The sequence below is a fragment of the Periophthalmus magnuspinnatus genome, chromosome 24 (assembly GCF_009829125.3).
Source record: "Periophthalmus magnuspinnatus isolate fPerMag1 chromosome 24, fPerMag1.2.pri, whole genome shotgun sequence".
In the NCBI taxonomy this organism is placed as follows: Eukaryota; Metazoa; Chordata; class Actinopteri; order Gobiiformes; family Gobiidae; genus Periophthalmus; species Periophthalmus magnuspinnatus.
This window is the reverse complement of record NC_047149.1, coordinates 25915109-25928818: the sequence shown is the minus strand read 5'-3', so window position 1 is coordinate 25928818 and position 13710 is coordinate 25915109. Positions and strand designations below refer to the sequence as shown.

General features: G+C 41.1%; 2 protein-coding genes across 2 annotated transcripts in view; one reads left to right on the top strand and one right to left on the bottom strand.

The window, feature by feature from the left end:
- The first annotated feature begins 5497 nt into the window (after nt 1–5497).
- LOC117392578 (zinc finger protein 184-like) lies at nt 5498–6700 on the top strand. Its single transcript, XM_033990671.2, has one exon. It carries the CDS (start codon nt 5498–5500, stop codon nt 6692–6694), a length of 1197 nt encoding a protein of 398 aa, XP_033846562.1. The 3' UTR covers nt 6695–6700.
- A 1331-nt stretch (nt 6701–8031) lies between these two features.
- LOC117392883 (methylmalonate-semialdehyde dehydrogenase [acylating], mitochondrial-like) overlaps nt 8032–13710 on the bottom strand; it is a 29854-nt gene continuing 24175 nt past the window's right edge. Inside the window, exons 10-12 of the mRNA XM_033991049.2 lie at nt 11860–12039; nt 10984–11082; nt 8032–9754 (exon numbers count right to left, since the gene is read on the bottom strand). Of these exons, the coding sequence (XP_033846940.1) occupies nt 9650–9754; nt 10984–11082; nt 11860–12039 (384 nt within the window). The 3' untranslated portion in view covers nt 8032–9649. The remainder of the gene's footprint in view (nt 9755–10983; nt 11083–11859; nt 12040–13710) is intronic.

Genomic DNA, 13710 nt, shown 5'->3' with positions numbered 1-13710 from the left:
AGAATGCGTCAACTGTCCACGAGCGCAACCGAACAAATAAATAAAAATAAAAATAAAAATAAAAATAAAAATAAAAATAAAAATAAAAATAAAAATAAAAATAAAACTAAAAATAAAAATAAAAAACTGATGGTTTAAACTCATCACCTGTCATAAAACAAAGAGCTGAGTGAAACAGTCTAAGGTTTAAAGTGGAGGCTGAAGTCTGCAGTTTAAGAATGTGGCTTTGTGCACGTGAAACTAACCAAAAGGACGTACATGTTAAATATGTGCTCAGTTTTGTTTTTTGTACAAAGTAGGATTATATTTTGATTTTGAATAAAATAGACTTTTTAATTAAAATAATTTATTTAATATTTTTTTGTATTAATGTATTTATTTAGCACTCATTTATTAATAATAATAATAAAGGAAGCCTAACTGCTTCCTGCTTCTGAAGAGTGCAGACGCAAACCTTGCTTGCTCCTGCTGCTTCCTCCTTACTTTGCTTTTTAAATAATTTTACCTCTTCCATTGCTGGGAGATTTGTTTAGTTATGATTTTCTCTTAAGTAGACAAAGATTTTTGAACCATTTTCACTTTTTTTTAAACAAAATTTTTGACGAGCCAGCAACATGTCCGCGGGAAGAAACAAAAGGAATTCTTTCTGCGAACGCTGTCGGAACTATCAACAACAAATTATTGAGCTACAAGCACGGATATTTGTTTTAGAATCTGAAAAAGGACTTCACCAAACGCTTCCTGTGACCTCCAGTGGTAAGCAACCCACAGTTACTTTCAGAGAAGAGAGTGAAAAATCTGCTACTTTCAACTTAAACCTGAGTGATACGGTGTCTTTTCCAAAACTTTGTAAAGACAAGAATTTCAAGCCAACGCGACAAGTGATAAGAGACAATGCTAATATAGTTACATCACCCAAAATACAACTTACAAACAGATTTTTACCACTGTCACAGACTGATGTTGATGTTAATATACAAACAGAAAATGGATTTTTGTCGCAAAACAAGAGCAATGAAGTTGGCAAAAGAGCGGCGGCAGACAGGCGGTCTGTGCCAAACGTCAAGGTCAGAGATACGCTGCTGCTAGGAGACGGTGCTATCAGAGATGTGACTCACAGAGGAATCCAAACTTGCTCGTACCCCAGTCACACTGTCTCTGAGATTACAAAACTCCTCCCAAAAGTTTTGTCAACACACCAAGGAGCTAAACAGCTGATTGTGCACGTGGGTGCAGTTGACACCAGAATGAATGAAACTGAAATCTTGAAAAAGCATTTCATTGAATTATTTGAGGAGCTTGATAAAGTGGAGGTTAAGACTTTCATCAGTGGACCTCTTCCTACCATAGACAGAAGGAAGATGAACAAATTTACCCGGCTGCTTCAGCTGAACACATGGCTGTTCAACGAATGTGCAGCCAGAGGACTGCACTACATTGAGAACTTTGATCTTTTCTGGAAACGAGAGGACCTGTTCAAGGGAAATGGCCCGCACCTGAGCAGAGGTGGAGTGAGAGTGTTGACGGATAACCTCCTCCACGCTCTGAGAAACCGGCCTGGACAGGGTCCTGGGCCAGTGAGAGAAAAGAGGAATGAGAGAAGCATTCCTGCTGCACCAACCACAGACCAAGCCAATGTGTCAGCACCACCAGCAGCACCACAACTACAACCACCACCTCCCCCAGCGAAGGAGTCACCACCAGCAGCACAACCATCTCCCCCAGCGAAGGATTCAGCTGCACCACCACCTCCCCAAGAGAACAAGTCACCCCTGCCCACAGACCAACCCTGGGTCCCCTTTGCTACATCCACTCCCTCTAGGGACTCCTCACTCTCCTTTTCCTCCCCACCTTCACCTATGGCCCTTCCCGACCATCTAGAAAGTCTCATCAGATCAGGAATTAAGATGGCTCCTCTCACACCTAATATAGAGCGATCAAGAGTTCTGGCATCAACTATGCTGAACTCTTCCCCGTACCCACCTATCCCCCCTCGTCTTTCACGCAAACTCCCCCCTGCTCCGCCTCCTCGGCCCTCACCTGGTCCCTCACCCAAACTCCCCCCTGCTCATTCACCTGGTCCCTCACCCAAACTCCCCCCTCCTCGCCCTTCCCCCAGAGCTGTTATCAACAAGAGCTAGGACACACAGGGCCTCTGCTGTCTCAGGACATACAGTCATGATAAAGATAATATCATGCTGAGGCCCTGTGATGGAGCTATATCTACAGTTACACCGCGTAGACTGATTAACAGAAGGACAGTTAGACTGTCCAATCAGAGACATTTAGTTCACATTCCCTGTAAGAAGATAACATCCAGTCCTACTGAAACTAATCTGAAACTTGCTGTGCTCAATGTCAGATCTTTATGTAACAAGTCCTTTTTAATTAATGATTTTATTTCTTCTTTTAGTCTTGACTTTATGTTTTTAACTGAAACATGGCTCGACAAAAACACAGGTAATGCAATTCTAGTGGAATCAACTCCACCCAACTTCAAATTTGAATCTGAAACACGAGTAAACAAAAAAGGTGGAGGTGTGTGCGCATTTTTTAGAGATAGTTTAGTTACTCACAGATTGTCATTTGGAGTGTTTTCATCTTTTGAGTATGTTTCATTCAAAATGGAGCTAAAACAATCCCCCTCCATACTCTACTTAGTCATATACAAACCTCCCCAGTACTGTCTGAGTTTTATTGATGATTTTACTGAGATGCTTTCAGTCATATGCACAGACTTTGATGGTTTAGTCATTACAGGTGATTTTAATGTACATGTGGATAATGTGTTTGACAGGAACGCTAAAGAGCTCAGTTCTGTCCTTGAAACCTTTGGCCTGACTCAGCATGTCAGCGAGCCCACCCACAACAGAGGACACACCTTGGACCTGCTCATTACAAAAGGAGTAAATATTTCAAATGTCAATGTGGTGGATGTTGCTCTGTCTGATCATTTCTGTGTCTTCTTTGACCTGTCTGTTATTCCCAAACCAGCGGCTGGTCCTGCAGTTGTTCGAAGGAGACACATAAATGATAACACAGGTGCACTGTTCATGGAAATGATACACTTTGAAAATGCCTCATGTTCTGATGTTGATGATTTGTTGAACTCTGTAATTTCGAGTGTTTTGAATGTTCTGGACACCATTGCCCCGATGAAGGTTAAAATGGTTAAAGATAAGCAGAAAGCGCCATGGAGGAATGATGACTCGGTCAGGGCACAGAAAAGGGAGTGCCGGAGGGCCGAGCGGGAATGGCGCAAGTCAAAGCTCCAGGTTCATTATGAAATTTACAGAGAAAAGATGCACATGTACAACCACAGTTTATGTAGAACAAGGCAAAGGTATTTTTCTGACATTATTGGAAGTTGTAGTAACAACTCTCGTATCCTGTTTGCAACGGTAAACAGATTAACAAACCCCCCAGCTCCACTGCCGTTAGAACTAATTTCCACATCTAAGTGCAATGAGTTTGCAGTATTCTTTAATGACAAGGTTCAGGGTATTAAAAATGCCATAAATTCCACAACACAAATAACAACCCAGCACCCACCTAGACACTTAGAGCTGACTCACTTTACACCTGTAACTGATAAAACTGTCCAAGAGATTGTCACCAGTCTGAGTTCATCTACATGCTGCCTCGATGTGCTACCCACTAAATTTTTAAAGTCTGTGCTCAACAGTTTGCTGTCACCACTCACTCACATAGTTAATATGTCACTTCAATCTGGAACATTCCCAAGTGCTTTGAAAACTGCGGTTATCAAGCCTCTCCTAAAGAAGAGCAGTCTTGATGCCACAATATTGAACAATTATCGACCAATCTCAAATCTGCCATTTTTAGGCAAAGTCCTTGAAAAAGTTGTTTACCAACAGTTTATTAACTTCCTTGAAATGAACAACTCCTTTGATGTTTTCCAATCAGGTTTTAGACCCCACCACAGCACTGAGACTGCTCTTATCAAGGTGACAAATGACATCCGCCTGAACACTGATGCAGGCAAAGTCTCAGTCTTGATCCTGTTAGATCTGAGTGCTGCTTTTGACACTGTTGATCATGGGATCCTCTTACAGAGACTGGAGGACTGGGTGGGCATCTCTGGTACGGCACTAAACTGGTTCAAGTCCTATTTAGAAAACAGGGAGTACTTTGTTGAAATTGGAAAATGTATATCAGATAAAATGTCCCTGACCTGTGGGGTGCCCCAGGGTTCAATCCTGGGACCCCTGCTGTTCAATCTCTACATGCTGCCATTAGGCCAGTTAATACGCAGCAATAATGTGTCTTACCACAACTATGCAGATGACACTCAGATCTATGTCTCACTAGCAGCAGGTGAATATGGACCAGTGGATTCACTCTGCCACTGCATCCAACAGATCAGTGTGTGGATGCAAAACAACTTTCTCCAGCTAAACTCAGACAAGACTGAAGTTATCATCTTTGGCCCACAGAAACATAGAGAAAGTGTCAGCAGTCACCTCCAGTCTCTCTCTCTAAAACCTTCAAATCAGGCTAGAAATCTAGGGGTAATAATGGACTCAGACTTGAACTTTAACAGCCACATCAAATCAATAACATCTGCAGCTTTTTACCACCTAAAAAACATTGCAAAAATCAAAGGTATACTGTCAAAGCCAGACTTAGAGAGACTTATCCATGCATTTGTCTCCAGTAGGTTAGACTACTGTAACGGCCTGCTCACTGGCCTCTCCAAACGAGCCTTAACACAGCTGCAGTACATCCAGAACGCTGCTGCTCGGGTCCTGACTAGAACCAGGAAATATGAGCACATAAGTCCTGTGCTCAGGTCTCTGCACTGGCTTCCTGTAGCTCAAAGAATAGACTTTAAAGCAGCTCTGCTTGTGTATAAGTCTCTCCATGGCCTAAGTCCAAAGTATATCTCCGACATGTTAGTGCTATATGAACCATCTCGCAATTTGAGGACTTCAGGGATCGGCCTCCTGCTGGTGCCCAGAGTCAGGACTAAACATGGGGAATCAGCGTTTAAATTTTATGCAGCTAAAACTTGGAACAGTCTTCCTGAAGATGTGAGACAGGCCTCTACTTTGACAATGTTTAAATCCAGACTCAAAACAGTTCTGTTTAGCTGTGCATATGACTGACAGGTTTTTATTCTGCACTCTTCTCTTTTAATGTTGATTTTATGATGATTATTTGTGATTATTTATGTTTGATTTGTGTGATTTTAATGTCTTTCTTATTCTGTAAAGCACTTTGAATTACCTTGTGTACGAATTGTGCTATACAAATAAACTTGCCTTGCCTTGCCTAATAATAATAATAATAATAATAATAATTATTATTATTATTATTATTATTATTATTATTATTATTATTATTATTATTTATGTTGAGGAGCGCGTCTCCACTTCCGCAGCTGTGACGTCATGACGTTTTCGGAGCTCGTGCGGTGTTAGCATGGATCCAGGGTGTTAGCTTGGAGCTAGCTAAAGCTAAAAACACTTTGAAAATGTCTAAAGTTGAAGCGCTGAGAGCTTTGGTGAATCTGCGGCTAAACGCTGCGGCTGAGGAGATATTTGCGCTTTTTGAAAGAACCATAGCGGAATATGAGGAGGAAGTGCGGAGATCTAAAGCGGAGAACCAGAGAAAACACGAGCCCAAAGTCCTGCTCATATTCAAGAGTCCCTCTGCCAGCCCCGGACTGATCCAGGGACTAAAGCATCAGGGGGACAGCACACAGTGTCCACAGGTTAGACACGAGACACAGGAGCCAGAGACAGAGGAGCCAGAGGACACACGGGAGACAGAGGAACAGAGCGTCAAACAGGAGGACGAACCACTGCCTGTCTCACTGTCCAGAGTCTGTGAGAAGACCAGAGAGTCCTCGTTTCAGCCAGGACAGACTGAGAACAGAGAGGAGACACGGGGACAGGACACACGGGAACAAGAGACATGGGGACCTGACGCATGGAGACGGGACACATGGAGACAGCACGCACAGAGACTGTTGACAGGGGGACAGGACGCACGAGGACAAGAGATACAGGGACAGGACACGAGCGCAGCTACACATTTACAGCTAAAGACAGAGAGAGACACGGGCATGTCTTCTGCCTCTGACCTTGAGGAGGACTGGACGGCTCCTTTAAGCTGCTCGGACGCACAGATGGACACCGAGGCTTTTGGACACAGCAACCACCAAGTCCACATCGGAGACACGGCCGCAGAAGACTCGGATCTGTCCCCTGAACCGCGAACGAGTGGAGACGTGTCAAAGAGGAAGAAACACCAGTGCTATTTTTGTCAGAAAATATTCAAGTCCAAAAAGGGATTACAAAGACACATTCGAATCCACACGGGGGACAAACCTTACAGCTGTCCAGTCTGTGACCGGAGGTTTGCTCAGTTGTCCGGCCTCACGGTGCATAAAAGAACTCACACACAGGAGCAACCTTACAGCTGTTCAGTTTGTATGAAGAAGTTCTCCCAAAGCTGTAATCTGCAGAGACACATGAGAATCCACACGGGCGAGCGTCCTTACAGCTGCCCCGTCTGCAAGAAAGGATTTATTCTTAAACTCTCACGGGACAGACACGTGGGGACGCACAGCAAACAGAAACCCTCAGATCACATTAAAAAACGACGAAGTAAAAAGACTAAGGACAAAACCCCACAAACGATGGACGTCCCGATGTGTGACGTGTGATTTAAGGACTTAATATAAATGGACAGTTTTTATATCGTGCAGTATTTCTCATTCAGACTGATCCAACTGCCCACATTTAATAAATATAATACAAATATAAACTGACACCTTTATGTTCAATGAATATGGAAAGAAAATTGTGTTCTTTGTGTGCAAATTCTAATTGTATTTTTGTAATTTCCAACTCTCTCCTCCCAGTTTTTTTTTTCACAAACTGCCACTAGACCAACGTAAAACTACAGTGATGTATTTAACACAGGCACTACAGTGTTACACAAGTAAAAGTACAGATACTGGAGCAAAAGTAAAAGTATTAAAGTACCCGCGTCCACATGTGACCACACGTTTTTGTAATCGAGGCCACAATACTTTTTTTTTTCTCCAAGGTCCTGGTGTCACATATGAGGACGTTAAACTGTCACTTAAAGACACAAGAGTTTAACACTTTTTAGTTCAGATTCCAGATTTTGCTAAAGGCTCATGTCTCTGCAGCTCTTCACACGAGACACATTTGTTGTTTCTCATTTTGTTTTTTACTCAGGGAGAACGTTGCTCTGTTCAGACACTTAAAAGTTTTTGCAAATCATTATTAAAATCTTCAAAATGATTCAAACGCAGCATTAATATGTGGACGTCTCGTATGTGGACGTCATTTTTCTCATCATGTACAAACAGAATTCCTTGTTTTTACTCTCATCAGCCCAAAAAAACAAAGAGAAATGAATAAATCCTGTCATGCACAAGATTAACGAGTAAAAAGTAAAAGTATCTCATGTGTATTTTGAGTCTTATTAAGCTTCAAATGTGCTGATTTTGATAAAGATTTGAGCTAAATTTTGTTCAACAGAAACAACTAAATGGATCTTTTTTTTTCTATCAGTTTTTATTTATAGATTTTTGTTTTGCTCAGATTCTGAAAATGTAAAAAAAAAAAAAAAAAAAAACTCAGCCTTTTCAGCAGGTGTAAGAAAATAAGAAAAAATACTTGTACTTTTCAGTCCTGTTCAAAAATGTATTGGAGTAGAAAGTAGAGATACTGCTCTCAAATGTACTCAAGTATAAAAAGTACACGCTGTAAAATGTACTGTACAAATATTTACTATACAAACTTTAGGCATCTGTACAGTACTTTTTATACTTTTACTTCGTTATAGTCCCCAGGTGATACTATCCCACCAAACACCGTAGCAATTAGGAAAAAAAAAACACGACAAATGAACTTTTAAGTAGTTTTGACAAATATGGATTTACTTCTATCATCCAAGCGTTTTTATTTTTTTATTTTTAAACCTAGAAATTTACGCACCATAAGTGAACAAATCTGAACTTGATCTGAGCAGGTTTAAGTCGTAGCATTTTATTTTTATTTTATTTTTCACAATACAAACCATGTAGTGTTTTTATTTGTACATTGTGGAGTAACAGCGGCTCAGGAGGAAGACGTTTAAAATGTGATCGTCCAGTTACATTTTCATTTACAACAAACCAAAATACAAACTGTTCACCTCGTCAGAAAATACAGAAATGACCAGGAGATTTCACAGCAACAATGAGACACAATCAAATAAGCCCTTCAGTCCAACGCCAAAAAATATATAAAATTATCTGAATTCACAATATTAATCTTGAGTAGGTTGAATTTACAGATTTTATTTATTTATTTATTTTAATGGTTTAAAATAAGGATTGGACCATTATTTTCAGTTTCAATGAGGTTCATCTGGATTTATGTTCATTTATTTCAACAGATTCTTTTTTCAGATCAAGGTTTATTTGGTTTAGAAAGTTTGGACTGCTCACTAGCGCCTCAGAGTGGTCACATAATGCTACTGCGGCATGTCCAGTCAGCAGATTTAAACAGGTTTTGGCGCCATCTTCGCCGGGACAGTACAGGACAGTTTCGGGACAGTTTCGGGACAGTTTCGGGACAGTTACAGGGACAATTACGGGACAGTTTCCGGACAGTTTCGGGACTTTAAACTGGGACGAGGGGCCTTTTTTACTCTCACACGCCTGTGCACTGCAGATGGCGCTATCGTCCTGTCTCCAGTAGTGGGAAAACGGCGCCAAAACCCATTGAAAAGCTGAGAGGACACGTCGCAGTAACATGACGTGACCACTGTGAGGCGCTAGTGAGCGGTCCAAACTGTCAGGGATAAAACAAACTAAACCTGGATCTGAAAAAATAAATAAATAAAATTAATTAAGTCAAAATAAGTTAATCTAAACTAAACTCCATCCAAACTAAAAACAAAAAAAAAATCCAAACTAAGCAAATAAAAGATTAAAATTGCGAATTCACTTAATTTTAATAATCTAGAAATACTTTTTTTGCATCGTGTTGTGCAAAAACCACATCCAAACTCGTCCATAACCCGACTACAGTGTCTAACTTCTTACAACGGAGAAGAAATATACTTTTTATTCATGAATCATTAATAATTCAACCCAAATCCAGCCGGTCCAAACCCCAGCACTGCCCACACTGCCCTTGTGCCGTTTGGCAAGACACCGTCCTTGCCTTTACTATGTGTTGATTGGATTTTTGATTGGTTGTTCCTGCCAGTAACATAATGCGCTATAAAGTTACGATAGTTGGTCCATTTTTTATCGTTTCTTTTAGTCTTTTTAATACTTTTATTAAAAATGAGATGCCAATGATGTAATAAAAAGCCGTAAGTGTCAGTACATTTGATCAAAAACATAATTAGCGATTTAATTGGCCTTTTTACGAGCTCATTGTGCGCCTCGAAAAGAGATTACCGATGGCAATTTGCTTTTCAATGAAGTAGAATCAGATTTGAATAACAATACGGTGAATTAATAAAACATTTGACTTTTGGAATAAGTGCTAAAAGTTAAATTATTACGTTATTGGCAGAAAAAAAACGTCCATTTCCCGTTGGAACGTTAGTGGTCGCTGTAAGGCCTTTATGGAGATCCGCCAGAGCGCGTTTAGCGGCCCATCGTCGGCATGGTAACGGCGGGGCTGGTCACCGTGGCGTCCTCGGCTTTCCACTGCGACGTCACGGTTTTGATCTGAGTGTAAAACTGGATGCCCTGGAAGCGAGAGAGGGAAGCAAAAGAATAAATAAAATGGCGAGATGAGAGTTTCCATAGTGATTAACAGTTTAAAATATTATGTCTTTTGAAAAAGTCCTCAATATGGAACATGGACTGTGTAAAGAAGTTACAGCGGCTAATTTGAAGCTGAGTTGCGCATTAGCAATTCTGACTGTGAGTATCATAGCAACCAAAGAGCCAATCGGAGTGAGGCTGTTGAAGGTAACGCCCCTTTCCGCCCACACTGCAGGTTTAGCCCGGAGCAGGCGCTTAGCAACGCTGTCAATCAAATCTGTTGCTAACGCTAACAGGAGCGACCTCGGGGAAAAAAGGACCTGATTTGTCTGTTATTAATGTTCAGATCTTGATTTACAGACACAATAGTGAAATAAAAAACCCAGGATCATGTAGAGGGTTATAAATAAATAAATAAAACCCCTCAAAATAACTAAAAAAAGACAAACAAATAAACCTCAAAATAACAAATAAATAAATAAATAAATAAAATAAAAACTCAAAATAAAACAAATAAAATAACAAAAATAAAACCTAAAAAAACAAAAACAAACAAATAAACCTCAAAATAACCAAAAGAATAAAGAAAATAAACTAAAAACAATAAAAAAAACTAAATAAAAATAACTAAAATAAAACCTAAAAAAACAAACAAACCTCAAAATAACACAAAAAGACAAAAAATAAACCTCAAAAAAAAAAAAAATAAAAATAAAATAAACAAAAAAAACCCTTCAAAATAAAAAAAACCTAAAAAAAACAAAAAAAAACAAACAATAAACCTCAAAATAAACAAAATAAAACTAAAATAAACTAAAACCTTTTTTTAAAACTCAAAATAATAAAATAAATAAAAATAACTAAAATAAAACCTAAAAAAACAAACAAAAAAACTCAAAATAACTAAAAAACAAAACCCAGGATCATGTAGAGGGTTAATACGAACATTTAAGACCAAAATGAGTCTGACAGCAGCAGAGACAGAGAGAGGAGACAGTTTTTCAATAGAAAGTGAATTGGAGCCAGAGTCGATGGAGCAGGAAGTGCACACATGATCGCTTCCTGTTTGAGAGTGAGCCTAAATCTGCAGGTTTGTGTGTTAAACGTGTGAATGAAACAAAACAACCCCAGGTCTGTTTGTTCTAATGTCGTTTCCTCGACACAGATCATTAAACTGTCCCGTGGCCCTTTAAGCTCTTTTTATTCCGTACCTGTTTTCCGTAGAAGTTCGTGTCTCCTCTGAACGAGCCTCTGGAGCCGGTGAATGAAAACATGGGCAGAGGCACCGGGATGGGCACGTTCACACCGATCTGAAAAATACGTTTATACCATTAGACCCAAACCTCGCTCACTCCTGCTGCTTCCTTCTTTACTTTGATTTTTAATGTTTTTACCTCCTCCACTGCTGGAAAATGTGTTTAGTTATGATTTTGTTTTAAGTAAACCAAGACTTTTACACCAATTTTACATTTTTTTTTACAACGTTTCTGACGAGCCAGCGACATGTCCGGGGGAAGAAACCAAAGGAATTCTTTCTATGAGTAAACATGTTGCTTGTTTTTTCTGCTTTATTTATCTGATTAACTGTTAATATCTTACGTTAACAAACCAGACACGTGTTCAGTTCTGTCTGTGCTTCATGGAGCTGAATAAATATAAATGTGTTACGTTAGCGTGATGTACTGATATTCAGCCTGTTCTGTTTTATTATTATTATTATAACTTGACTTTAAAGATAAAATGTCTGTTCTTGGTCTTGGATTTTGTCAAAATAAGGATCAAATAAATTTCCCCTAAAAATGTGACTTATGTTTTTTTTATTCAGTATTATACATCTTTTGGCTGGTGCGACTTATACTCCAGAGCGACGTATAGTCCAGAAAAATACGGTAATTAAATTTTAAATTAATTTGAAACACTCTTTTTGTAAAGCTGGTCTAAAAACACATCTGAAAAGGCCACGTACAGAAATAAGATCACATCATTAGAGCTGATATTTCTCTCACAGGATGAGTCAGACTGAAACACCTCTGGACTCGTCTGTTTAAAATGCAGAGGTTATAATGACCCGCCCGAGCCGCCCTCACCTGGCCCACGTCCACCTCGTGAGTGAATTTACGCGCCGTGGCTCCGTTGGTGGTAAAGATGGCCGTCCCGTTGCCATAGGGATTGTTGTTGATTAAAGAAATGGCCTCGTCCAAAGTCTCGGCCTCGAGGACGACAAGAACCGGACCAAAGATCTCCTCTTTATAACACGTCATGTCGGGCTGGAGGGAGGGAGAGAGGGAGGGAGAGAGGGGGGGGAGAGAGAGAGGGAGGGAGAGGGGTAAAAGAGGGAGAGAGGGGGGAGAATAAGAGAGGGAGGGAGGGAGGGAGAGAGAGGGGGGGAGAGAGGGAGAGGGGTAAAAGAGGGAGAGAGGGGGGGAGAGAGGGAGGGAGAGGAGTAAGAGAGGGAGGGAGGGAGGAGAATAAGAGAGGAAGAGAGGGAGGGAGGGAGGGAGGGAGGGAAGGAGAGAGGCAGAGGGGTAAAAGAGGGAGAGGGGGGAGAGGGGGAGAGAGGGAGGGAGAGGGGTAAAAGAGGGAGAGGGGGGGAGGGAGGGAGAGGGGTAAAAGAGGGAGGGAGAGAGGTAGAGAGGGAGGGAGGGAGGGAGCGAGGGAGAGGGGTAAAAGGGAGGGGGGAGAGGGGTAAAAGAGGGAGAGAGGGAGGGAGCGGGGTAAAAGAGGGAGAGAGGGAGGGAGCGGGGTAAAAGAGGGAGAGGGGGGAGAATAAGAGAGGGAGGGAGGGAGAGAGGAGTAAAAGAGGGAGAGAGGGGTGAAAAATACAGGGGGTAAAAGGAGGAGAGTGAGAGACAGGGATGAAAGAGGGAAAAAGAGAGGGATAGAATAAGAGGGCATGAAAGAGGGAGAGATGAGTGAAAGAGGGAAGGTGAGAGGGAGAGAAAGAAAGAGGGAGGGGGTAAAAGGGAAAAAAGAATGAAAGAGGCAGAGGGAGTGGAAGAGAGGAAGGAGAGAAGTGAGGGGCAGTAAAAGAAAGAAGAGAGTGAGAAGGATAGATGGAAATGGAAGAGGAGAGAGAGGGAGAGATGGTGCAAGTGGGAGAAAGGGGTGAAAGAAGGAGAGAAAGAGGTGGAAGAGGGAGAGTTGGAGGTGAAAGAGGGAAAAAGAATGAAAGAGGGAAGCAAAAATAGAGGGAGTAGAAGGAGAGCGAGAAAGAGGAAGGAAGAGGGGTCAGTAAGAGAAAGAAGAGAGTGAGGGATAGATATGGGGATTTATAAGAGGATGAAAGAGGGAGAGAGGGGATAACGGAGTAAAAGGAGTTCAGTGAGAGAAAGAAAAGAGCGAGAGAGGGATAGAAAGAAGAAGAGGAGAGAGGGTGAAAGGGAAAGGATGGAGGGAGGGAGGGAGGAAAGGAGAGGAGGAAAAAAGGAGAGGGATTTAATTATTACAAGACACATTTTCACATTTTAAAGGTGCAGTATGTAACTTCAAGAGGAGGCACCAACACCAGTTTGTCTCCATGGAGATATTGTTGCTTTACCAGGAATGTTCCGCAGTATGACATTAAACTGGTGCATCTATGGAGACGTGACTCTGATCACAATGAGAACGGTTTTGTTTTTCTGAGGTGCATCTGTAGCATAAACAGACAATATTGTAATATAATAAATGCTTGATGATTAAGTTAATGCCATAATGTGAAAGATTCCAAGCAAAGCGAGACGATCTCCATGGAGACAAAGCCAAAAGAAAAGTTACAGAATACAAATAATCAGCTTTGGTCTGTTTAATGGAGAGGTAAAGACAGGCGGTTTGGAGCCGAGTTCAGACTTTGCCAAAAAAAAAATCCCCAAAAACATGTGTAGTTACTGTGCTTGGAGGTCACTACTCCACAGATCTGACCTATAACATCGCCTGGTGGCATCTCCCGGTTGTTTCCA

Bases quoted from the DNA above. Each gene is read 5' to 3' on its own strand.
- LOC117392578 (XM_033990671.2), top strand. From the start codon at position 5,498: ATGTCTAAAGTTGAAGCGCTGAGAGCTTTGGTGAATCTGCGGCTAAAC.